At 37.1% G+C, this 24,252-nt stretch overlaps 2 protein-coding genes and 1 pseudogene across 2 annotated transcripts; 2 read left to right on the top strand and 1 right to left on the bottom strand.

Annotated features, from left to right (window-relative positions):
• Nucleotides 1-3,450: 3,450 nt before the first annotated feature.
• LOC107714606 (protein Wnt-4a-like) lies at nt 3,451-8,521 on the top strand (annotated as a pseudogene).
• A 508-nt stretch (nt 8,522-9,029) lies between these two features.
• Nucleotides 9,030-14,935, bottom strand: cdc42l (cell division cycle 42, like). Its single transcript, XM_016520495.1, has 6 exons — nt 14,818-14,935; nt 13,821-13,925; nt 13,486-13,558; nt 12,302-12,411; nt 10,850-11,047; nt 9,030-10,743 (listed from the first exon to the last, which is right to left on the bottom strand). Exons 2-6 carry the CDS (start codon nt 13,923-13,925, stop codon nt 10,654-10,656), a joined length of 576 nt encoding a protein of 191 aa, XP_016375981.1. The 5' UTR covers nt 14,818-14,935; the 3' UTR covers nt 9,030-10,653.
• Nucleotides 14,936-16,367: 1,432 nt separating this feature from the next.
• On the top strand, nt 16,368-22,802 carry mlf2 (myeloid leukemia factor 2). The gene is made up of 8 exons (XM_016520494.1): nt 16,368-17,183; nt 17,311-17,419; nt 18,854-18,895; nt 19,010-19,063; nt 19,902-20,030; nt 21,675-21,834; nt 21,953-22,170; nt 22,277-22,802. Exons 1-7 carry the CDS (start codon nt 17,140-17,142, stop codon nt 22,165-22,167), a joined length of 753 nt encoding a protein of 250 aa, XP_016375980.1. The 5' UTR covers nt 16,368-17,139; the 3' UTR covers nt 22,168-22,170; nt 22,277-22,802.
• The last annotated feature ends 1,450 nt before the right edge of the window (nt 22,803-24,252 follow it).

The following is a 24,252-nucleotide window of genomic DNA, read 5'->3' as shown; positions in this document are numbered from 1 at the left end:
CACCTGGAAAGTCAGATTTGTCAAACACACACACACACACACACACACACACACACACACACATAGCCTAAGAGTTCATTTGCTAGTTCATTGCTAGATAACCTAGATAATTCAAAAATCATGTTTTTTATATCCTGCATTCCAATTAATATCAATCAAACTGCAGAAGCTTTGTTTTGATTAAATAATAACAAAAAAAATACAACACAATAAACATGATTTATGAAAATGAAACTAATTTTAAAAAATGCAAATAAACTCTTCATATATGTGTGTGTAGTAACTGATTACATGTAATCTAGATTACGTAATCAGATTCCAAAAAGTATATACTTGTAAATTACATTTAAAAAATGCTCATAAATTTTCATCATGTAATCTGTAATCAGTAATGGACTACAATTTGTAAGTAATCTACTCAGCTCTTTGTGTATAATTACATGTACAATTATCATATACATATAATTATGTCATTAATTACAAGAATCATGACCTTATGGCCTGGCTAATGAAGGGCTTCTTTAAAGGACCCTAAAGGTTAAGCAGAAGGTCACTGTATTCACTGGGCATGTTTGTTCATTCAGATCTTATATGTGAGAAACTGCAGTCTAATGAATGCTACAAATGAGTCTTTTCCCTTTGTCTTTGATAAGCAGCAGAGGAGAGATATCTCTAGGCTTATTTTTTTATTGTACTGTCCTTTGAATACTATGTCCTATCCACCTTTGACAAAAGTCTTTGTTTTTCACATCATGGTGCATCTCTCCTGTATAGCAGCAGAAATGCATCAGTGCTTGAGGTGCATGTCCCCCCAACACACACACACACATGCTTATGCACACCCTTCTGCTTAAAGTAGATCAGTCACCATGGTGATTGGGGGGGTGGGGGCTGCTTAGGTGTAGCTCACAGTCACCAATCATGGCAGACTGTTAAGGGAGGTGGGGGTGCGGGGGGTTCATCCTGCAGCCCCCAGCCCCCACCACCACACTCACTCCTATCCCATAATATTCTCCTGAAGATCAGAGGAATGTTGACACTGCGGACGCAGTTAAAACGAAGCGTCTGTCTGCATGTGGTACTATAAATGCTTGTTCCAGGTGATAACCAATACCAATCCTGCAACAAGCACAAATATTCTAGCATCACCTTCCTCTCAATAAAGGAGCAGTGAGGACATCCAGTGGCGAGATGGATGGATGAGACGGTGAACTGCATCACTCACAAACAAAGAACATGAACATTTCACTTTAGGTCCTGCAGATGAGTTACTGCCATCTTAATTTAAAATCAACAAGACTCAGCAATGCTTTACAGAAAGTCATTCCGGCATTCATTCAGTTCTTACAGAACACTGACTGAATGTGTGTAGTTTATGGAATATTGGGTTGGATGGGAGGGATTGCCAGATTGGAGGGCTGTCTTTTCTATCCCATAATATTCTCTCAGTGGTCTGCAGTAACCCAGTGCAAGCATTCCAGAATGAGGTCAACAAGCCATCCAATACTAGTCACTGTGTGCTGTCATGTTGTGTTCTGATGCATGTTCTAACAGCACACACACACAGACATATAAGTGAATTTGTATGTACTTTGTATGTACTTTGTGTGTGTGTGTGTGTGTGTGTGTGTGTGGGTGTGTTTGTGTGTGTGTGTGTGTGTGTGTGTGTGTTTACATTTATATAACATTTAGTCATTTAGCAGACGCTTTTATCCAAAGTGACTTACAAATGAGGACAATAGAAGCAATCAAAACCAACAAAAGAAGAATAAAATGCAAGTGCTATGACAAGTCTCGGTTAGCCTAATGCAGAACACGTAGCAAGTTGTTGTTGTTTTTTCAGTTCTAATATTTGTCAGCACTGTGTTTTCTCCTCCTTGTCTAAATGTCATCCCTTCTTCGAAGACAATATGGAGAGAGAGAAAAAGAGGGAGCAGGGCAGAGGGAAAAAAGAAAAGTGGGAGGGGGGACACTCGTAAAAAGAGCAACAAAAGTTTGGGAAAATTAAACATTAGGTAAGACACGTTCACACAGGCCCGTTTCAGGACATATCTGAGCACCCTTCCCCTGCTGTTCTATCTATCAGGTTATTTATTGTTACGGCACATATTTCTCCGTCAATTTCCGCTGGCTTTCAAGCGCAACTCTTTTGTGAGAGTCTCAGGATTTAAGGGCAACATATTCTGATGCAGCCTTCACTGATACTAGGTAACAGATGCTCAAGTCACATGAATTGACAAAAGGAATTCCCTCTCTCTCTCTCTCTCTCACTTACTCACAGATGTATGCATTTAGACAGCGATTTGGCACTCGACTTTTGGTCAATTGCCCTCTTTTTGACGCACAACACAAATACAAACACACAGTCGAGCGTGTTAGCATTTGTATAATCCCACGAGTCGAATGCACCATCCTGCGGGACTCATTAAGCAGAGGTCACGTATTACGTCCTGAGTAAATTGGACAATGAGTGCAAGCTCATCCCTCAATGTTAATGTACTATGTCCGAAACCTTCACCCCTCCCCTGCGGTCTCCAACCCTCCCACCCTTTATCCATCGTTCCTTTATAACCCCACAACCATCACTTCATCCACACTTATCTTTTTTTTTACCTTTGGATTTGCTCATTTTGGCGGACAAATTGGATTACTGGCAATTTTTTCCCCACATATACAGATCTGAAGGAAATGGAAGAGCTTTCTTAGGATAAGAATAATATATTGTTTTGGTTAGCTGGGACAAGGAATAACTTTGTTAAAGGATCTAAGAAAATGGAATATCATAAAGGGTTTCTGATCATTTATCTATCTAACTAGTACGTTTGTTTCCTTGTCCTGATTATTTTACTCAGCTAATAAGATATTGAGAGATTTTTTTCTTTTCTTTTTTTTTTTTGTTATAGATGACAATGTCATAAGATGAATATCTCTCTCTGCGTGACAATAAGATTACAACTTAGAGGCATTTTATCTTCAAAACATAAGTGGAATTAATGGAAATTATTGCAATAGATCAAGCTGATGATATATTGGGCTAATTAGCAGATTTGAAACTTAATTTCAGCAGTTCGTCAACAGGAATATTTTGGATCCTTTTGGACCTCAAAGTGGTAAAAATGTATTTTTTGCCTTCTGTAGTGATTGACTTTGTAGAGATATTATTTATTAGATCATATTTAATATATTAGAAATATCACATTTAAAACCTCTCTTTAATCTTTACATTGTAAAGGCTGTCAAACTATTTGGTTTGAATTTCTTGCATTGCCCTTGTTTAGATTGTATTTTGCTCATTTAAACAACAAAAATACATAAATATACTCTGATGCCAGTCATAATCTGTAAAAATGTAATTGTTATTATACCAGTAAGTAGTGACTAAGTATGAGCAGTTCAAGTAATTGCCTATTAATTTTATATCATAATAGAAAATTATATCACACAGTAATGTAAAAATTAGTAATGTTATTTCCTGTCTATTGATTTTGACAGATATGAGGGGAACAACCCCAACGTAACAGGCACAGCTGAAAGACTGATAGAAACAAGAGTTGATCACTAATTCAGAGACAGACAGGTAGTCAGACAGACAGGCAATCTGATGCCAACGGTGTCCTCCGTGACTCTCACGGGACGACTCCTCCTGCTGTTGCTATGGGCACCCCACCTCACCATGGCAAGCAACTGGCTGTAAGTTGGCTTGTGTGAAAGCGTTTGTTTGTTATACCATAACAAACATTGTTTGTTATATCTTCCTGCTGTTTTCAATTTACCTACAAAATGTTGTCCTTTTATTTATGTGTATGTATTGATGTATTTTTCATGTTCTTTACTGTGCTGTGTTGTCTCTGTAGTTCTCTGGCACGTCTGCCACGCTCGCGTCCTCTGTCTGGTGCAGAACCATGTGGCCGTCTGAGGGGGTTGACACCAGGCCAAGTCGGGGTGTGCCGGGCACGAGGGGAGGTCATGGAGTCCGTGCGAAAGGCTGCAGAGATGGTCATTGAGGAGGTGAGAGAGGCTGAAACACAATGACAATTTTGTGAACATACAGTACTGACATTCATTTATTCAAGGACATGATGGAAAAGAATCATGTCAAAAATGTTCATACAGAAAGCAAGATGAATTCCTTGTGTATGTAAACAATCATAACATCATAACAGTGATGTTTCCGATTTTTTTGTGGAAGTGACACGGACTGGTCCTTGTTTGTTACTGACGTTTGTTACTGACGACAAGAGACGGCAGTCTGTCAGAAATCTCGCCACAGAAAAAAAACTGCATGTCATGTGACTTAATCAAAGCACATCATTGGCTAAACTAAGGTCTTCTCTTTCCAACAAAAAAAACGAGAATGTTCTCTTAAAGAGACAGTGGCAAGGAAATGAACACAAAGAGTATGTTGCCATATGGCTACACCATGCGGTAGAGGGTTAAACTACTCATTAATAACAGACCACTTTCCAACATTCTTCAACCTTACATTGATCTCACAAGACACAATCAATACTGTCAACACTAAAAGACAACTTAGTCCCGTTCCATTTGTGTGCTGTCTTCAGGCACCCGTGAGGCCGCTTTTGTCCATGCTCTTTCATCAGCAGCAGTTGCAGTGGCTGTGACTCGGGGCTGTAGCAGGGGAGAACTGGAGAGGTGCGGCTGTGACCGAAAGGTCAGGGGGGTCAGTCCTGAAGGTGCGTAGTGAGACACATCAATAACCAATAATTCACACTGATAAAAAAATAAATAATAATACAAAAAAAACTTATGCCAAACATATGCCTCTCACTCACCCTTAGGTTTCCAGTGGTCAGGCTGCTCTGATAATCTGTCCTATGGCGTTGCATTCTCTCAGACCTTTGTGGATGAGCCAGAGAGAGCTAAAGGCATGTCGTCAGGGCGGCCGCTAATGAACATTCACAATAATGAGGCAGGACGGAAGGCAAGTGAGATGTTTCACTTATTGATATTAAAAATCATCGTCAACTGCATATTGTTTTCATGGTTTTCTCTATCTTTGTTCAGGCGATCCTCCATAACATGCAGGTTGAGTGTAAGTGTCATGGTGTTTCGGGGTCCTGTGAGCTCAGAACTTGCTGGAAGGTCATGCCTCCGTTCCGCCGGGTTGGTGCTGTGCTGAAAGAACGCTTTGATGGGGCCACAGAGGTATGTTACAATGGCTCTGTTCCAAAACTACTGAGCTGCCTAGCTGACTACTGCCTACATCTAAGGCAGAACTCTAACTGAGATGAAACCTCATAAGTGACTGATATAGAACCAAGTGTGCCACACACATCCTGAAAAGTGAAGCCAAAACGTTTCGAACGCCCCCTGGTGGCTGGCTGCAATATAGGTCATAAACCCACCCTCTTCATGAAGATGAATTCCTTGTGTATGTAAACACACTTGGCAATAAAGCTCTTTCTGGATCTGATTGTGGCTACAAAAAAAGTACTGTACATTTCTATTGTTATTGTCCCGATAAAAATCTAGTTCACTGAACAACACACCACTTTTTTTCTCTCTATTGCTTGTGACAACTAGCCCCGGTCACATTTTAGCCCACAAATACTTTTAGGCTAGAAATGAGCTTTAACCTTTAAGTTTAAACACTTGCATATCTACATATATAAACTCTGACTTACAGCTATTTGTTTGGTTTTAACTACTGCAGTGTCAACACCAGTTTCGAAACCGCCGCTGGAACTGTTCCACCACCCCTCGCGGGATCAATATTTTTGGACGAGTCATGAACCAAGGTTACAACGAAATGCTTTCACAACATACAGTATCAGAACATATTGGATTATATCATTATTTTATGCTACAATTTTGTATATAACCTTACTGTCATGGCTCAAGTATGGGCTATAATGAAATAAAAGTGTTTAATTTCAAGCTTTTTAATTTTATTTTTATAATTTTATTTTATTTTTTTTTTATTTATTTTTTTTTTTTTAAATTTAATTTTTAGTTTTTTAATTAAATTAAATTAAATTAAATTTAGATGACAAATTATTTAATTGTTAAAAAAAAAACTTTTGACTGTTTTCTACTCAATGACTGGTCAAATATTTAACCAGTAGGGGCCCTCAGAAAACACGGCCAAAAAATAATAATACAAAAACATACGCTGATATAATTTTCCCCCTTTAATAAGTATTGTTTTTTATTGAAGAAAATAAATTTCTTGGTGTTCTTAACGATTCAATAAATTGTGTTCATTAATTTAATGTATCAGCACTCTCTGCTGATAAAAGTTTGAAAACAAGCAGAGTTTTCATAATAACAGCAAAAATACTAAAAAATATAGGCCTTTATATGAAGAACATCAAATATTGTGTTGGACACTTTAAGTCATAAAGTTTGTGTACCACAGTTTCAGAGTATTGCCTCTGTGGGCCGTGTTCGGCCCGCGGGCCGTATGTTTGACACCCCTGATGTAAACGAATGGGACGTGTGCCAAAAAAATAAATACAATTACACTTCAATTACATTTTTCCAAAAATGACATTTTCTGACATTTTACGTAGTTCTTATCAAACTGATGTATGTTCAAGTGTTTGTTTTTCGTTAGTTATATGGTGCTAGAAAAACAGGGTGTGGTTCAGTAGCCTTGATAGTTCATTCCTATACATTTCTCCCAAAGGAATCTTTAAAAAAAAAGTCTTTGTTAACGTGTTATAAGCCATAAACCAAGCCTACATAAGGTGAGTCAAGCCTAGGTGAATCACAAAACTACAAATTTTGATTTGAAGCAAATAAGTATCTGAAAATGAGACGAAAAGACAAAGGTACAAGACTATGTACTTAATAGCTATGAGAGAAAGAACTACAATCCCATAAAGCACTGCGAATGACAGTCGGTTAAAGAGGTATAAATATTAAACTAGTGTTTTAAAATTATAGATATAGAGACGATATATTTTATGTTTATTGCAAAATATGCATAGGCTGAGAGCATAAGGAAAATTACTCGATTACAGTATGTTACGTGAGTGGGTGGCGCTAAAGAGTTCTTTTGGCACAATTTTCTTGTGCGATTCAACAATTGGTGGATATTTCTCTGCAGAATCATGGGTAACAATTTTCCACCATGAATTCCACTGTTGAATATGGTTCCTTAACTAAAAGTTGAAAAATGTGGGTTGTCTCCAACAAACAACAACATGTAGCACTTACTGTAGGTACAAGTCTTTTTTACCAATGTTTCTAAGCACTGAATGTAATCCACCATCTTTGATGGTTTTTGAAGCTTGTCGCAATGCATTATGGGACTGCATTCTCTGTGAAGGATACAGGCATTGCTGCATTAGAATTTCCCCATTGTAGTGTTGTTGAAGGCAGCATAAATATGTGCATCTAAGGTCAAGGGTCATGGTCATATTTTCTGCTTAGGTACGGCTGACACGTGTGGGCTCTCGGACAGCTCTCCTTCCCCGGGACACCCAAGTGAAGCCACCAGCCGCACGGGACCTGGTCTACCTAGCCCCTTCACCAGATTTCTGCCGCTTGGATCCAGACAACGGCATTCCTGGCACTGCAGGACGACGTTGTAATGGTAAACGTGTAAAAACTAGACACAAAATAATCTTTGATCTTGTATATAATTTCTGATTATCAATTCTCTAATCATTTCCTGGTCTTAATTTAACCTTGTTCCACGTCCTAGGAACCTCACGGTTGGCACCAGACGGATGTGAACTGTTATGTTGTGGCCCAGGTTTTCGAGCAGGCCGGGCTGAGGTGGTCCAGCGCTGCTCCTGTAAGTTCTCCTGGTGCTGCTCGGTTCGCTGCCAGCAGTGTAAGAACACAGTGCTCATACACACCTGCCGAGAATGAGACGTACCTGGAAAAACCGCACAACCACACAAGAAGCACCTCATCTCATGCCAGCCTGCATTAATGCCCACATGATGAACAACAAACCAGCTCCATTTAAAACATTCTGCATCATGTCTCCTATTTGGTGACTTTAAAGTTCTTTCAGATGTGACATTACATTATATAATTGTTTTAATCTTCAATTGCACTTTTGCTAAAAAAGGAACATGCAGACGCTCTTACATTTCTTAAATGCTACAAAACCATTAACTAACATGCTCAGACAACGCTCTTAAAGCTGAGATTAACCTCTGAATAATAGCAGAAGAATAATGTTAGTTTAGTCTGAGGCCTTAGCCTTTAATTCTAGAGTCTCTCTCCCTGCTTACTGTATTTATGAATTTCTTTTCAGTTTTGCTGATTGTGTTTATTTATTTGACTTCATCATGCCAGTGTGGCATTATCTCTGGATGGAAGGTTCCACCTGCAAACTCTGTGGCTTTAGCTGTGTTTTGTTTCGGCTTGTCCTATTGCATTGAGGCTCATTTATTGCCATTATCTCATTTTTATAATCTATATGACTTAAAAAAAAGTTGTTTGACATCCTACATGTGGAAAGACGTGTTTGTTAATTATGGATTGGCACATTTTAAATTAATAAATTGAATTCAAAATTTTGGGCTCAGTAGGGTTTTTAAAAATGTTTTAAGCCTCTTAGGGTCACTAGAACTGTATTTATTCAATCAAAAACACAGCTTTTGCAGCTAAAACACAACATTTATATTTTTAAAAGTCATTTATTACTGTGGTGGCAAAGCTGAATTTTCAGCATCATTACTCCAGTCTTCAGTGTAACATAATCCTTCAGAAATCATTCTAATATGCTGATTTGGTACTGGAGAAACATTTATTAGTAAAAACAGTTGTGCTGCTTAATATTTTTGTGGAAACTGTTTTTTATCCAAGACTCTTTAATAAATATTAAGCTAAAAAAAAAAGAAAAGAAAAAAAAAAAAGAAATCTTTTGTAACATTATAAAGGACTTCACTGTCACTTTGGATGAATTTACAGATCCTTCCTGAATAAAAGTATTAAGTTTCTTGAAAAAAAAAAATCTTACTGACCCCCAAACTTTTGAATGGCAGTATGCCTGGCACACACTAAATAATCACGTAATCATCTAAAAAACAGGATAGAAATACAGCTGTGTGTCAGTCGCACCGCTTTTATTACAAATATAGCGAGATTCCAAACACCGCAGAACTTGACTAAGAAAAGGCCACATTTCAAACCATCATCATCATCATCGGTTATCCTCCTCCTTTTTATATTCACATGACTGTTAAGATCAGTTATTCAAAATATTACATTTCAAATTGTTATTTTATTAATAAATCACAATCAAATGGTACTCTAGCAAAAAAAAAACTCAAGTTTCAAAATGTCACCACTATTCATTCACCCAAGAGTAAAACAGTAATACATTTAATACATCATACTCCAAGTCAAAAAAAGAGAAAAAAATAAAAAATAAAATTCAGTTTTCTAAATGGCCAGCAGAAGGCACTGCATGGCTCGAGAGTAAATGCACTTAAGAGAGATTCTAGGAGCATGAACCACAGAAGAAGAGAACAGTCTGGCTCATACAGGAAGAAACAAATGCTTGTGAACTAAAATCCATTGGCTCCCACTCAAGTCCCAAACTCTCTTATAAACCATATAACACAGGTCACTCAGGAGGGGATGTGGCCATAGAGTGTAGTTTCTATGGCCATAACACTCTGATCCAACATTAAAATTGTAAAAATATCTAAAATTGTTAGTTTATTTTTGTATATGTTCTGTTTCAACGCCATTGTCAGTGATTAGCGCTAATTATATGCCCAAACCAATCAAGTTAGCTTGCTTTTGTGCCAGATCCAGTCCAGTACGTATAAACAACAGTATGTGAACCACATGTAAAACAGAACCTGCCTACAGTTGTCATGCGAGTCCAGCATCTAGAACTGGCAAAACCGCAACATTAAAAACTGGGAAATGGACCCCATAACAACACTTAAAAGGCAAATTTATCAAGAATAGCTTTTGTGCCCATTGCAATATTGCGACGCAATAGGAGATTCAAGAAAGCTGAAATCAGCTTCTGCACGCACACTATCCACAGGCTACAGAGCAAATAGCTGAGCCCTGCAGAAGTGTTCATCAGAGCAGTCAGCATGTTCGGCTTTACACTTTATGAAATGTGCTGTTTATAGACATTGTGTGCTAACCATTCTTGTGCGGCTTAGAGAAAAGCATGTGTCAGAGACAAACCCACGTTTGTCCAGTGAAAGCATTTCAAAAAATAATTTTGGATGCTAATCAGAAACCTGAAACATTTAATCTCATGTATTTGTGCCACTTTGTCACACATTTTTTGGGATCGATTACATGTAACTGACACTTAAAGCATTAAAGTGACTCTATATGTTGTTCTGTAAGACATCACATGCGTAAAGTGCGCCTATTTTTTTTTTTTTTTTTTTATCGTTATGCTCTTTGTTTGCAGGGGTGCTACTGGTTCCAGGTTTCTCTAATTTCTTCTGTTGTTCAAGAAACATTTATGAAGGCACAGTGTGCATTTGTTTGCAATACCATTTTTGTTGCCAAATTCCTCCAGTATCATGATTTTTTTATTTTTTGCCGTTTTGTTCCCGTAATTTTTCCTAATTATAACTCTCTCCACTCCAAACCCCAAGCCCTACCAACCTTAAAAAAAAAAAACACCAGAATGTTTCTTTTTCTTTGCCTCTCTTGTTGGAGTGAGTGCATCACCCACTGCTTGTGTTCCTACAAAAGGACGCAGCGCTTCTTGGGTTTGGTCTCCGGAGGTTCAAGGGCGGCGAGTATAGCCTCGTCGAATACATTCTTCAGACCTCTCTGTAAGAAAGAGATCGTAAAATGTAATTTGCAGTAGGTCATGTGAGTGATGATAAGTGAGTAGAGCTGTTATGTCATCACGGGTGTGTGCGGCTGCTCTTTTAACCTGTGTGAGGGCGGAGCACTCCACGTATTTGACAGCTCTGAGGTCTCTGGACAGCTTCTCCCCGCTCTCGGGTGATATGGGGCGCTGCTTGTTTTTGGCAAGTTTTTCCACAGTGTTACTGTCATCCCTCAGGTCAACCTGAGTGCCCACCAGAAGGAATGGAGTGCGTGGACAGTGGTGAGAGATCTCTGGTACCCACTTAGAGAAAGAGAGAGGAGAAAAAGGACTGTTTTTCAATATACTGTGTTCAATATAAAATTTAAATTATTTTAAAATATACATAGCATATAAAGAAATATTCTACAGTACAAGTTCAGTACGTTTTTATTAATTAATACTTTTATTCCGCAAGGAAGCAAATTATTAAAATTGACAAACATTTATAATGTTACAATAGATTTCTTTTTCAAATAAAGGTTTATCTTGTGAACTTTCTATTCATCAAATAACATCAAACATCAAATAACTACAGCCTTGGTGAGCATAAGACTTCTTTCAAAAACCAAACTTTCGAATGGTAGTGTGTGTGTGCATACTAGAAATAATAATAATAAACCTCATAAATTACTCAAAAAATAAGGAATGGCCCCTATGGGTCCACGCCATTAAGAACTTGAATTCTCTGCACTGTCTTTATCTTACAAATTAATCTGTGCTGCCTATTTTCACATATATTTTCTGTTTCAGTTCCACACTACAAAAATGGTAAAAAGGTTATTCATCCTCCATGTTAGACAACATTAAACAGTTTATTAAGCATTTTATCGCTTAAAAAACAGCTTCTTAAGAAGACTGTGAAGTGATACAGGAAACATGAAACTAGCACCACTGTGCAGGAAATCGGTTCCTTAAATAGACTGTAAAACAGTAGACTGTAAAAAAAATGTGCACAGAATGCTGCAGTTGATCAATGATAATTGCGTAATAAAGAGAGCCAAGTAAACATCTTAATTTAAAAGTATATATTTACACTATAAATCTGAATAGAAAACCACTGACAAATATGCATCTGGAAGTAAGTTACAAAAACACAGCATTTCTCCAGAAATCTGATATGTCTCAGTATTGAATGTGCTTTTCATGTACGCTTTGATCAGTTTAAATACATCTCAGGTCTATTCACATGAGTTGCATTCTCCAAGTCCAGCAGGAAAATCAGGTACTGCTAAAGAGTGCTTTAGTGACACTAAACAACATGTGACGTCAGTGTCATCCAACTAAAGCCTGACTGTATGAAACATACAATGTGTTAAAGCAAGTATCAATACTGTAATGTATCTGTACATAAAACCGTACCATAGATATAGCATTGAAATGCTAAATCGTGACAGTTTAGTATCCCATACATAGCAAATGTCAATAATCTTATCAGAAAAAAGTGCTTCTTTCAGGTTCTGATGTCCCAAACAGTGAGAGCAGCAAGAAAGCAGAAAGCATTTGATGAAAACCTACCTTCTCTTTCACATTCTCAAAGGAGGAAGGAGAAACAACAGAGAAGCAAACAAGGAAGACGTCTGTCTGCGGATAGCTGAGAGGCCGAAGTCTGTCGTAGTCTTCCTGACCTGAGAAAACGAGAACAGACGCAGTTCATTACCACCTCTCTTCAACTCCGAGAGTCATTCGAGATGAACACAACAGCTAAAACTGAAGAGAAATCCAATGCATCTTAAAATAAAACCGCTAGATAATTATAAATTAATGTACACAATGTTTAAAAGTTTAGTGTCAATAAAAATTTGAAGTGGTTTTGAAAAGAAGTGTCTTATGCCAACCAAGGTGAATTTATTTGATCAAAAATACAGTAATAACAGTAATATTGTGAATATTGCTACCGTTTAAAATAATGGTGTTATATTTTAAGATATTTATTGAAAACATTATTATTATTATTATTATTATTGTTAGAACGGTTGTGCTTCTTAATATTTTTGTGGACACCATGATACATTTTTTATAGGATTATCTGAATAGAAAAGTGAAAAAAGAGCATTTATTTAAAATATGCATGCTGCTTACCGAATAAAAGTATTAATTTCTTGAAAGAAAATAAAACTTACTGACCCCAAACTTTTAAACGGCAGTGTATCAACGAACATGGTGGAATTGTGTGTGGGCAAGATGTGATTTTTACCCTATTACACCTATTTAATTCTACAGATTGTAGTATCAATATGTTTATAGTAAATCAACATGCAATTTAAAAACCTATTAATATTTTCATATAAGTAAATAATAAGTATCAGTCTGAACAAGCAGGTTGGATATAAAATTGTTTTTATCGTCTTCAGAGCGTAATATGCAGAGCAAATATGCATAATATTGTCCAAAGCGGTATCCAAATATGCATTTTCTCTCACTTGTCCTCATATACTGAACTATGTGACATTCACTAGATAGTGAATGAGTGAATGAGTCAGCGGATCTGGACAGAGTATGAATTGATGCATAAAAAATGCCTGTCACTTGTTTTCCCACAAGTTCAGTGCCATTTTTCCAGTTTTTCCATCTTCTTTTTCCACAGCAACAGCTATTTTCTCAGGTCTCTTTGCATTATGTTGACACTTAAATCACTATTATGCTAACCAGAATCAAATCAGATTCATGTCAAGTGTAAAGAAAGCACCAGACTGCATTACCTGCTGTGTCAAAAAGCCCCAGTGTATACGGTTCACCTCCAATCATCACTGTGACAGCATAGTTATCAAAAACCTGTAAAGAAACACAAAAACATCTAATTCACACATAATGTACATCACATTTTAGTTCAGACAACACTAAACATACAACACTAACAATGTTTCAGCCTAATCAAATATCCTACAAAATACTCACATACATTAGAGTTCCTAGTCTTAAACAGCACAAAGCTCACAACAAATAATAGCTAGCATTATTACTCATAATCATTCGATCACTGCGCCCCCTCCCCCTGAATCTCTGTCCCAGAGCCCACCACCCTTTACTCCGTTACCGTGGGAACATATTCAGAGGGGAATTTGTTGGTTGTGTATGAGATGAGGAGGCAGGTCTTTCCGACAGCTCCATCTCCAACCACCACACACTTTATGGTCTGCATCTATATAGAGAGATTGAAAATCACGTTATTACTGGTGTTCTCCTGGGATTCAGAAATACCTTTGAGTGAATCATTTGTTTTGAGCAGTTCCAGCGTTCATTGTTCCCACTGTTACACAATTAGGCAGTTTGAACGCATTTAACAGAATTGCCAATAATGTGATGTGATTTCAGAGACAAAAGCAGGCATACAGAAAGACATCTAGTTACAAGAATGTGTCCCGTCTTATTTGCTTCCGCATATTAACGCAGCTGAGAGGAAGGCTCGACTTTGTCGCTTTGTCGTAAAAATATCGTCTGGTTTTCAGCTACATTACCGTTTCTGAATTATTTTACTTTGACATTAGACATTAAAGTGTTCGTCCTTAAGTAATTACTACATTTGGAGTCCAATTTGGGAAGATAAAAAAAACGAATACCACGTAGCTTTAAAGTAAAACACTAATTAACCTGTGTCGTTTATTCAAAGCCGATTTTTCTAAACATGAGATGATGATACGTATTTTATTCATGCTGAAAGTCTGATTTTACATTAGAATAATTTAATCATGCTCTCTTCCACCACCAATAAAGTTAAAAACTTCGCCTGATAAATCTACTTAATTAAATACTACAGTAAATGGCGAAGAAATGTGGAGTTTGTGGTGACAACAGAAAATGAAATAAATCTTTGGGAGATCTGTCAACAGTGAAGTAAATCAAAGTTTTGTTTAATGAGGGCGACAGGATGCTGCGAGGCTAAGCTAACGCGCTAGCACTGCTGAGAGGGCCACAGATCATCCTAAATCAAAATTACTCAACGGTAAAACTTGACCTAAAACGTGTACTGTTTAACAACCGTTTGATAAGTTAAAAGCCAAATAAAATAATGTTACAGATTAAGAATTGCTTACCGTTCCTCTCCGGCGACTAGGCGTTGGTTACGTCCGGGTTTGAGAGTATATCAATCTGACGTGAATGAAAGCGAAAAACGTCTCGTCGTAGTTCCTGCAATATCCAGCTAGCCCACCCTGCGCACACGCCCAACACAGGTTGTAGTTCCTATTAAGACTACAGCTTTAATTTATGGTTAAAGCGTAAAGACGATAGAGGGATTTTCATATAGTATTCTATAAATCCAAATGGAATATGTTTTAAAGACACACAAACTAGAATGGAAAGAATGTGGTCCAATAGTCTGAGAAATGCTTGCATTTCTTATTTTATTTTATATACTACATTAATACATACAATTTATAATAAAAAAGAAACCATAATATTTTAAATTAACACACTAGAAAGCTGCTAAACCCACAGTTTTTAATATGCACTCTTAAAAATCAAGGTTCTTTATTGGCATCAATGGTTCCACAAAGAACCTTTAACATCCATGGAATCTTTTCCAGGAAAGAAAAAAAGTCCAAATAATATTAAAAAAAAACAAGTTAAATTAACAAGCACTGAAGACATTAACTACATTATACAGCTCGTTATTTCCTCACACTTCCAAAACATTATACAACATACATGCGTCTATGACTAAGCATCACGCTCGCAAAAATCAATAACATAACCCTCAAATGACCAAGTGGTGACCAAAATATAAAGGGATCGGAGCCAAAAACAGTAATTTTGAGAGCCGCGCTTAAACTTTTATCTTCCTTCACCGGAATGTGCGCAGCGCTCTTCCCCTCCTCTTCCTCCCCCTCCCATCTCTCTTTTCTGTTGACGTTTGGCTTTTGTGCCTGTTTTACTAAGTGCGCGTATTTCTTATTTTATTTTATATACTACATTAATACATACAATTTATAATAAAAAAGAAACCATAATATTTTAAATTAACACACTAGAAAGCTGCTAAACCCACAGTTTTTAATATGCACTCTTAAAAATCAAGGTTCTTTATTGGCATCAATGGTTCCACAAAGAACCTTTAACATCCATGGAATCTTTTCATTCCACAAAAGGTTCTTTACAGTGGGAAAGGGTTCTTTAGATTTTTAAAATGTTCTTCACACTTGCCATAGAATAACCAGTTTTGGTTTCACAGCCTGTGAACCCCCCCGGAATGGTATTATATAACCCCAGAAAGGTGGGTGCAGGGAGAAAAAGTTGAATTTTGGGCAGTCAATAGGTTTAACTGTAATCGCTAATAAATAAAATACCTATTTTTAAAATCTTAAATAATCTAAAATGAAATACAATAAAAAATGCTTGTCAGTAGGGATATACATGTACAATCACGTGACTGAATTCGCAAACGAGTGGAAAGGTGGCTTTATTCTGTTGAGAGATTCTCTACTCACGTCCTGTGTACTGCCATCTAGCGACGCGACAAAAGACAGGCAATAAACTATTATTTTTCTGTTTAATATTGAAATACATCATTCGTCACCAAAATATAAAGGCATCTGAGCCAAAAACAGCCATTCTGAGAGCAGCGCTTAAACTTTTATCTTTCTTCACCGGAATGTGCGCTGCGCTCTTCCCCTCCTCTTCCTCCCCCTCCCATCTCTCTTTTCTGTTGACGTTTGGCTTTTGTGCCTGTTTTACTAAGTGCGCGTAATCTTCCTTTCAAAAGCATCTCTTCTTCACTGGACTCTATTTTTTAGTGACGGCGCGTGACATGGCATCGACTCTGATGTAGTGCGTTCCGAAAAAATCGCGTGAATCTCTCAGAAGCGCAAGATATTCGCCCAAGATCTTCAAGGTTTTGTTTCCTTTGTCATACTGTCTTCCTGTGCTCATCTGCGGCGGTTATTTCCGTCGGTCCGTCTGCTCTGCGTGCTGCTGTTTTTCTCGCCAGCTGGATAAAATTCACCTTGACTTGTATGTCCGAAGCCCGCCGTGGTTATAAACAAATCATTTCCGCACGCATGTTATTACGGTAGGCTAACAATCTGAAATAGCTCGCAGGCTGTTATGGATTAGCACCTGTCTGGAATATTCGACGGTATTCGCGTAGGTATAAATGTTCTGCAGAGCTGCTTTAGTATATCAGGGTGTTTTATCCATCTCGCTCGGTAAATTGATGGTTTGTATTGTGATTAGGTAATAGAGCGCGCAGGCCGGATTGTATAATTCTCCAGTTGAGACAGTTTTGCATATCTGGCAAAGGGAACTTGATTGGTTGACCAATTACGAGCTCCTGAGCTGCTGTTGTGTTGGATTTTGATTAAAGAGACGGAAGTTTATTTACTGGTGCAAGTTCAACCAACCAAGAAAGAACCAAAACAATGTTTCGCTATTTGAATGATGTGGATGACAGCCCATACATGATGTGAGTATTAGTACTATCAAAATGACAACATGTGTTTGAGGTGAACATCATAATCCATTAGTGCTTTAAAATAAATTTTAAGTACATTTTATGACTGTAAAAGGATGTGCATGTTATGTTGTGACAGGGATCCGTTCGCAGCACACAGACACCAGATGAGGGGTCTCTTTGGGTCTTTTGGGATGGACCCGTTTCCTTTCACCCCTCAGATCCAGCATCCACGTACACGCTTGCAGGTACATAATAGAGCTGTAAAAAGGGCTCGATTTGTAGATTTTTAACCCTTGTGCTGTGCAAAAATTGTTCAGCTAAGTTGTTACTGATCAAAAATGACCTGCCTTTAAAAACTGCTTGTAAATCTCTCATTATTCTGTATTACCACCAAATCCTCTTTTTTTTAATTATTATTATTATTATTGGCTTGTTTTCTTTCAGTTAGCACAGATTTAGTTTTTTTGTTTTTTAGAACTGATTGGTCATAGGCCTCTTGAGCTTATGTTTGAGTGAAAGAAAAAAAAACATTATTTGTGGATAATTTTGGCAGGTTTCGTTCAAAAACTGAAGTGCATAAACTCAGTGAGACTTATGATCAGTCAGGTCTGCAAAGAAATACAAAACCTGTGGTAATAGACAAAAAACTATTTGATAAAAAGATTGAATCCAATATTTAGTAGTAATGTTGCATAACAAGAAATTCATAAGTAAGTATTTGTAGGCTGGCCATTTTTGACTGGGAACATCACAAGTGTAACAAGGTGGGAAAAACTTATCAATGAGTACGTTTACATGGACAACAATACTCCGATTGTAATACGATTAAGACAATACTCTGATTAAGAATCTACCATGTAAACAGAGATTTTTGATTACCTTAATCCGGCTAAAGTCATAATCGAAGTAAACAGAAATCGAATTAAGACATGTGGAGTATTCCTATTTTAGTTGCATTACTGAAGTGCAGTATAGACATGCAAACACCTTAATCACATTATTACCGTCGTGTAGGACCTTTCGCCGCATTTTGCGACAGGATACACACACGGCAGTGGTCAACCGTTTGACAGCAAATAAAAGAGCTTCAACACTGCCATTGTCTATGCACGTACAAATAATTAACTGCACTTGAAGCTTTCATAAAATTAAAAATGAAACACCCAAAACTGTACATGGCATCATCAAGAAGACAAACTATATGTTTATATGTGAAATTCCGGAGGGGACGTCGGATGGCGTCACGTGGGACGTAATGACGTGCGCCATTAATCAAACTATGTATTATAACATGTAAAACGGGAACATGAAAGGAATATTCTAAAAGCAACTCATGTAAACACCATAATCATAATATTGGCTTATTTAGAATAAGGTAAATCATTCGATTACTGATAACCATGTAAACGTAGTCAGTGATCATTTTGAGCCAAATCAGTAAGTTTTAGTCCAGTTTGATAACATTAATTGGCATTTTTGGGAAAAAGAAAATTCTGTCTTGGTCAAAATGACCGGAACACAACATGAGGGTTAAATAATTCTGTTAATATGTTTACTGCCATTTTTTTTAATGCTAAATTCAGCATCTCTGCAGTTTGTCTCAGTTGTTCTTGTCCGTGTTTATGAGTGATTTTAGGCTTGTATTGAAGATTAAAGTGTCCATATTTTACCCTTTGTAGCCACAAGCTGGAGCCTTGGCCCCCTTCGGCATGATGGGAATGGTATGACATCTTGACTCTTTACAAAGGAGCTCACTTATTTGATTAGTAGCAGAAATAGTGCAGCATCGTATATTTATGTCAGTGCATTTTGAGATTTCTGTGTTTTTTCCCCAGGGTGGAGGTTTCATGGACATGTTCAGCATGATGAGTGGGATGATGGAGAACATGGTGAGTTTCAGAGTGGCCTAACAGCCTTATTGAAACACTCCGGTTTATAGTTTAAGAACATTCCATTTGTTAATGGTAAGGGTGCATTATCGTTTACAGCCTTTAAACTGGAATAAGTGCAGACTGTGACTTTCAAGTTGCTACCTTTTAGATTTCACATTAAATCAATCAGTCTATATTAGTTCTCTATATTTTGAGAGAAAACAATTGCACAAATTGAGGTTGACTGATCACAATCTCATTCAATTCAAATTTATTTGTATAGTGCTTTTCACGATACATATCGTTGTAAAGCAGCTTTACAGAAAATTAAGTTTCTACAATATATTTAGCAGTAGCGACTGTCAAATTGATGTACATATGGCAGAAATGTACAGTAAAATTCAGTTAATGATGTAATCAAACAGATGAGTAACAGCAATGATTATATGTTGCAATCAAACTTGTAGCAAAATTTGGTAGTTTATGTTGTTTCAGGGTTGGCATCATCTGAGGTCCTCTGAGGGGTTTGCATCATCTCTTCTCAGGTGTTTGGTCATCTCAGGTCTTTGTAAGGGCTGGATCCAGACTGAAGCTTGTGTAATTCCTAGTTACCACGGGATGTAAATCCCGTGGCAGAAACAGAGAAACAAATAGACATAATTAGCATAGCTGCTGTTCCAACCAAGCAAAAATGATTTGTTCAGCCCAAGCTAAGGAATAATAATGTGCATTTGATCAGATTATGAGATGCATTATTTGAATGCTTGGCCAAAGAGATGTGTCTTTAATCTAGATTTAAACAGAGAGAGTCTGTTTAATGAGACTCTCATAACTTTTCTGTTTCTTTACTCTGTAGGAACAAATGTCAGGTTCTCCAAACTGCCAGACCTTCTCCTCCTCCACAGTCATCTCGTACTCCTCCACAGACATAGGAGCACCTAAAGTCTATCAGCAGACCAGTGAATTTCGCACTGCTCCCGGGGGTGTAAGAGACGCATGGACACACAGCATTAGACATGAAGAGGAATGTGACAGTGACTGACTCTTGAGCCCCAGTCTTGAATATCTGGCACACAAATGGATATATACCCATACCCATAACATTCTGCATCATCAGGGATGCACCGAATGTTCGGCAACTGAAATTATTCGGCCGAAAATAGAAAAAAAAAAAGCTCTTCCGGTGTTCGGCCGAATAAGCGAAAAGACAGAATAAATTGTACTGAACAATGACGTGACGTAATCAAATAGAGGCGCGCACTAATGCAGCAAACATGCTGGCAATGTGGAAGCATTTAAAACTGTCAGAGAAAGACGCAAAAATCATTACAAGCACCGACAGCCAGAGAGTGTTTTGTACTGCATCGCATGTCCCTGATGAGAAGAGGAAGGGGTGGTTGTTGCTGGTTACTGTATCTGTATGATAATTGAAATTGCGACATGGCCTTAAACAATTAGTAAATAAACTGCAGAATGTTATGTTTTCTAATACACGCACGAATTGCATGTATTCTGACAGCGATGATGAGCTCACGGCGCCAGGGTTCAATGTCCAAAGCGTGAGGAAAAGCTCCGCTGAAACAGTGTTACTCGTCAGTTGCTCATGAACATTTTTATGAGTTTTTACAAGGCATGTGACTATAATGTGATGCGTGCGACAAACATCCCAAATTCGTAATTAGAATCATTCATAAATGTGCTGTTGTCAAGAAAAAGAAGAACTGAGGTCTTCCTGCCAGATTCTGCTAAAATAAAAGCTGAGAAAAAGCAAGAACTCCATCAACATTCATAAATGTTAGTATTGTCATTGTACTGTTGTTCTGGAAAATAAAATTAAAAAAAGTAAGACAATAATAATAATTACAACAGCTTCAAAATTCGGAATAATTTGTAATATGTAATTATTCATGGTATTTAGAAGTGCCCGCTATAACAATATCGTGCATATTCATTACCGTGATATATCGCATTACCGAATACCGGCACAAGTCTAATTCACACAGAGTGTTCAAATTGGGATCTGTAATATTTTCTAATGTTTTAAAAGAATTCTCTTCTGCTCAGCAAGGCTGCGTTTATTTGTACATTTAAAAGAATACTTGCCTGATTCAAGAAGGGGGGTCTCAAAAATTACCAAAAAATATTCTTTTACTAACTTATTAATTTTAAGTTAAATTGTGCTAGAGTGTTAAAAAAAATGTTAAGTGTTAAGTAAATAATTTTAAATTGTTAAATAAATGTTTTAAATTTTAAACAGTAAAAAGCACATTTTGGCTATTTAATTTATGCAATGGTGAAAATAATTGGCAAAATACTTGGTGGAAAAAATGACGAAAAACCGTGTTCGGTATTCGGTCAACTTCGGCCAAGAATTTTCATTTCGGTGCATCCTTATCCATCATCATTGTTATTCATCATTAATCTGAGTTTTACGTTTTATTATTGCAATGATCCCAGCATTTGGCAGCAGAAATTCTTTAAAAAAAAAAATGAATGTGATAGCCTGGTAAAACTGGATTGCTGATGCTTTGTAAATATTTTTTTCCTTTAAGTACCACATGTAGAAGTGTCAAAACTGTTTAATCGCCCCTAATTGTTTCTTAAATTGTGCGTGTGTGCTTTTGTTTAGATCAGAGAGACGCGTCAAACAATGCGGGACAGTGCGAGTGGGCTGGAGCGAATGGCTATAGGGCATCACATTGGTGAGAGAGGTCACGTGATGGAACGCTCAAGGAACCGTCTCACAGGAGACCGTGAAGAGAGACAGGACTTCTTCAATCTGGAAGAGAGTGAGCCAAATCCCTCTTTTTCTTTTTTCCTCTGTAACTGCAGGCAACTGCTTAAATGTTGTCGCGGACCTTTGTGAAGAAATTCTCTTATTCACTATTGTAAAAATCACTCTTTCAGGTGAGGCAGCTTCCTTTGATGAAGAGTGGAGGAGAGAGGTGGGCCGGTACCGCCCCCATAATGTCCATAGTTTAGACTATGGGCGTGAGCGGAGTGCAGGGGTTGGACAGCAGCTGGCCCTGACAGCGCCTCCGAGCTCCTCCTCCTCTCCCTCGCCTCGCCATGAGTCACCACGCCACCATCCTCCTCACTCCCGTCCGCGCTACGACTGGTGAGAGGTACGAATCTCACACGGCCCGAATGAAACTTGTCTCTTTGAATTTGTACGTTATACTCAGGCTTTTTTTTTTTTTTTTTTTTTACACGTTGTGTATCTGTTTGCAGGTGAAGTTATCTAGCTGATGCTGTGAAGAGAAAAGTGAGGGATAGAGAAGAAAATTATAACTGAGGGGTCAAATGTTTGATAGATCTGAACTGTCTTAATATGTGTAGTCAGCTCCTTAAAGGGACGTGTGCTGGCATGAGGTATAACACAGGCTGAATTTTTTAGACTGCATCTCTGTTGTGTGGAATTTGGCCTGGCCTGTGTACTTCATACCACGTTACTACTCCCGAAGCATACACACCAGCATTCATCATAATTCCGACAGCTCTTCAACCTTGTGATATATACATACACACAGACATCTTTGTATTTAAATGAATTCTCATGCTTCCAATATTTCAATATCCAAATATTTAAAGATACACTACACATTCTGTATATTCGCGTGCGCACACACACACACACACATACACACTCACTGTAAAGTCCATATATGTTTGTGTTGACACTAGGATATCTGTGGGTTTAATTGTACAATGCTGACTAATTAAACTTATTAACTAATAAAAAGACCTTGTTACATCATTGGCTGTGCCATGTTATATCTATGCCTTGATAGTCAGCAATATGCTTTGTGATCCCACTGTTGCTCTTTTTTTTTTTTTTTTTCAAAAGTTTCTTTTGTGAAAATTATGTACATATATACGTTACCGTTTAAAATTGAGTCTGTAAGATTTAAAAAGAAAAATAAATGAATTAACTTTTATCCAGCTAATATGCATAAATTGATCAAAAGTGACCGTAAAGACATTTACAATATTACAAAAGCTTTCCATTTCAAATAAATGCTCTTCTTTTGAACTTATTGAACTTTTCCATAAAAAAACATTGTTTTCCGTATTGGTAACAAAAAGAAATGTTGCTTGAGCACTAAATCAGCATATAAGAATGATTTCTAAAGGATCATGTGGTGCTGGATGGAGTAATGGCTGCTGAAAATTCAGCTTTGCCATCACAGGAATAAATTCCACTTTAAAATATATTAAAATAGAGAGCATTTTAAGTTGTAAAAATATTTTGGAATAGTTTGAAATATGAACAAAAATTGTTTTTGCAGTAATGTACTTCATGGGGAAATGCGTTTTGAATGGTTTAAATTCAAAACGCATGTTTTTATTATAATAGTCCCAATTCTTTGTGCGTGTTGTGTGGTCTCATATTTACTGGCTTTACATGGTAATAAAAATGCTTGTGGGTTTAATTCATGTTAACAAATGTCTCATGCTAAAAATGTGTGTGTGTGTGTTTTAATGTTTATTATTGCTTACGTTTGCCCCATAGACTTCTTTTGTGAGTATATCGTGGGAAACATGATTTTTTTTGTTTATGTTTGTATACATACATTTATACACATTTTGTCTGGAATCAAATGCAATTTTGCAGAGCACTCCCAATCAGTTTTTAGCAAGAACACACTTAACCATGGAAAAATCGCTGTAATACATGGCCAGATCTTTTTTTTCTTGCCTTCCCTCCACTTTTCACTGTACTCTTTTTGTTTGTTCTGTCTCTCATCAGTGCAAGCTTTATCCCCTTTTTTCCGTTACTATTTTTCTTATCATTTTTCACATAAAGGCTCTGTGTTAGTTTATGATTTATCCTTCTATTGTTGTCTGTACAGACAGATGTGTGTTAATAGAAGTTAACACTATTGTTCTTTTCAGCCTAACCCATCATTTGTTCATTGCACATCATTTGACTTCACTTGCTGGTTTCATTGGCCACCACGGTTTGTTTTGCTTGATTTGATTTGCATCTGCAACAAGCTCTGGTAATTTTAGCTACATGGTATTTGCACTAACTTATACGTGTGTATATATATATATATATATGACAGAGATATATGCTATTATGTATATTTTAAATATTTATATGGTACAAATTATGGTAAATATACTTTATTATTATAGTAAATTATTTATATTTTACTGAAATGTATAGTAAAAAATACTGTAATTTATCTGATTTTCTCGTG

This window comes from Sinocyclocheilus rhinocerous, unplaced genomic scaffold (assembly GCF_001515625.1).
Source record: "Sinocyclocheilus rhinocerous isolate Xijiao unplaced genomic scaffold, SAMN03320098_v1.1 scaffold3008, whole genome shotgun sequence".
NCBI classification, from domain to species: Eukaryota; Metazoa; Chordata; class Actinopteri; order Cypriniformes; family Cyprinidae; genus Sinocyclocheilus; species Sinocyclocheilus rhinocerous.
The sequence above is the reverse complement of the archived record's forward strand: the minus strand, read 5'-3'. Positions and strand labels throughout refer to the sequence as shown.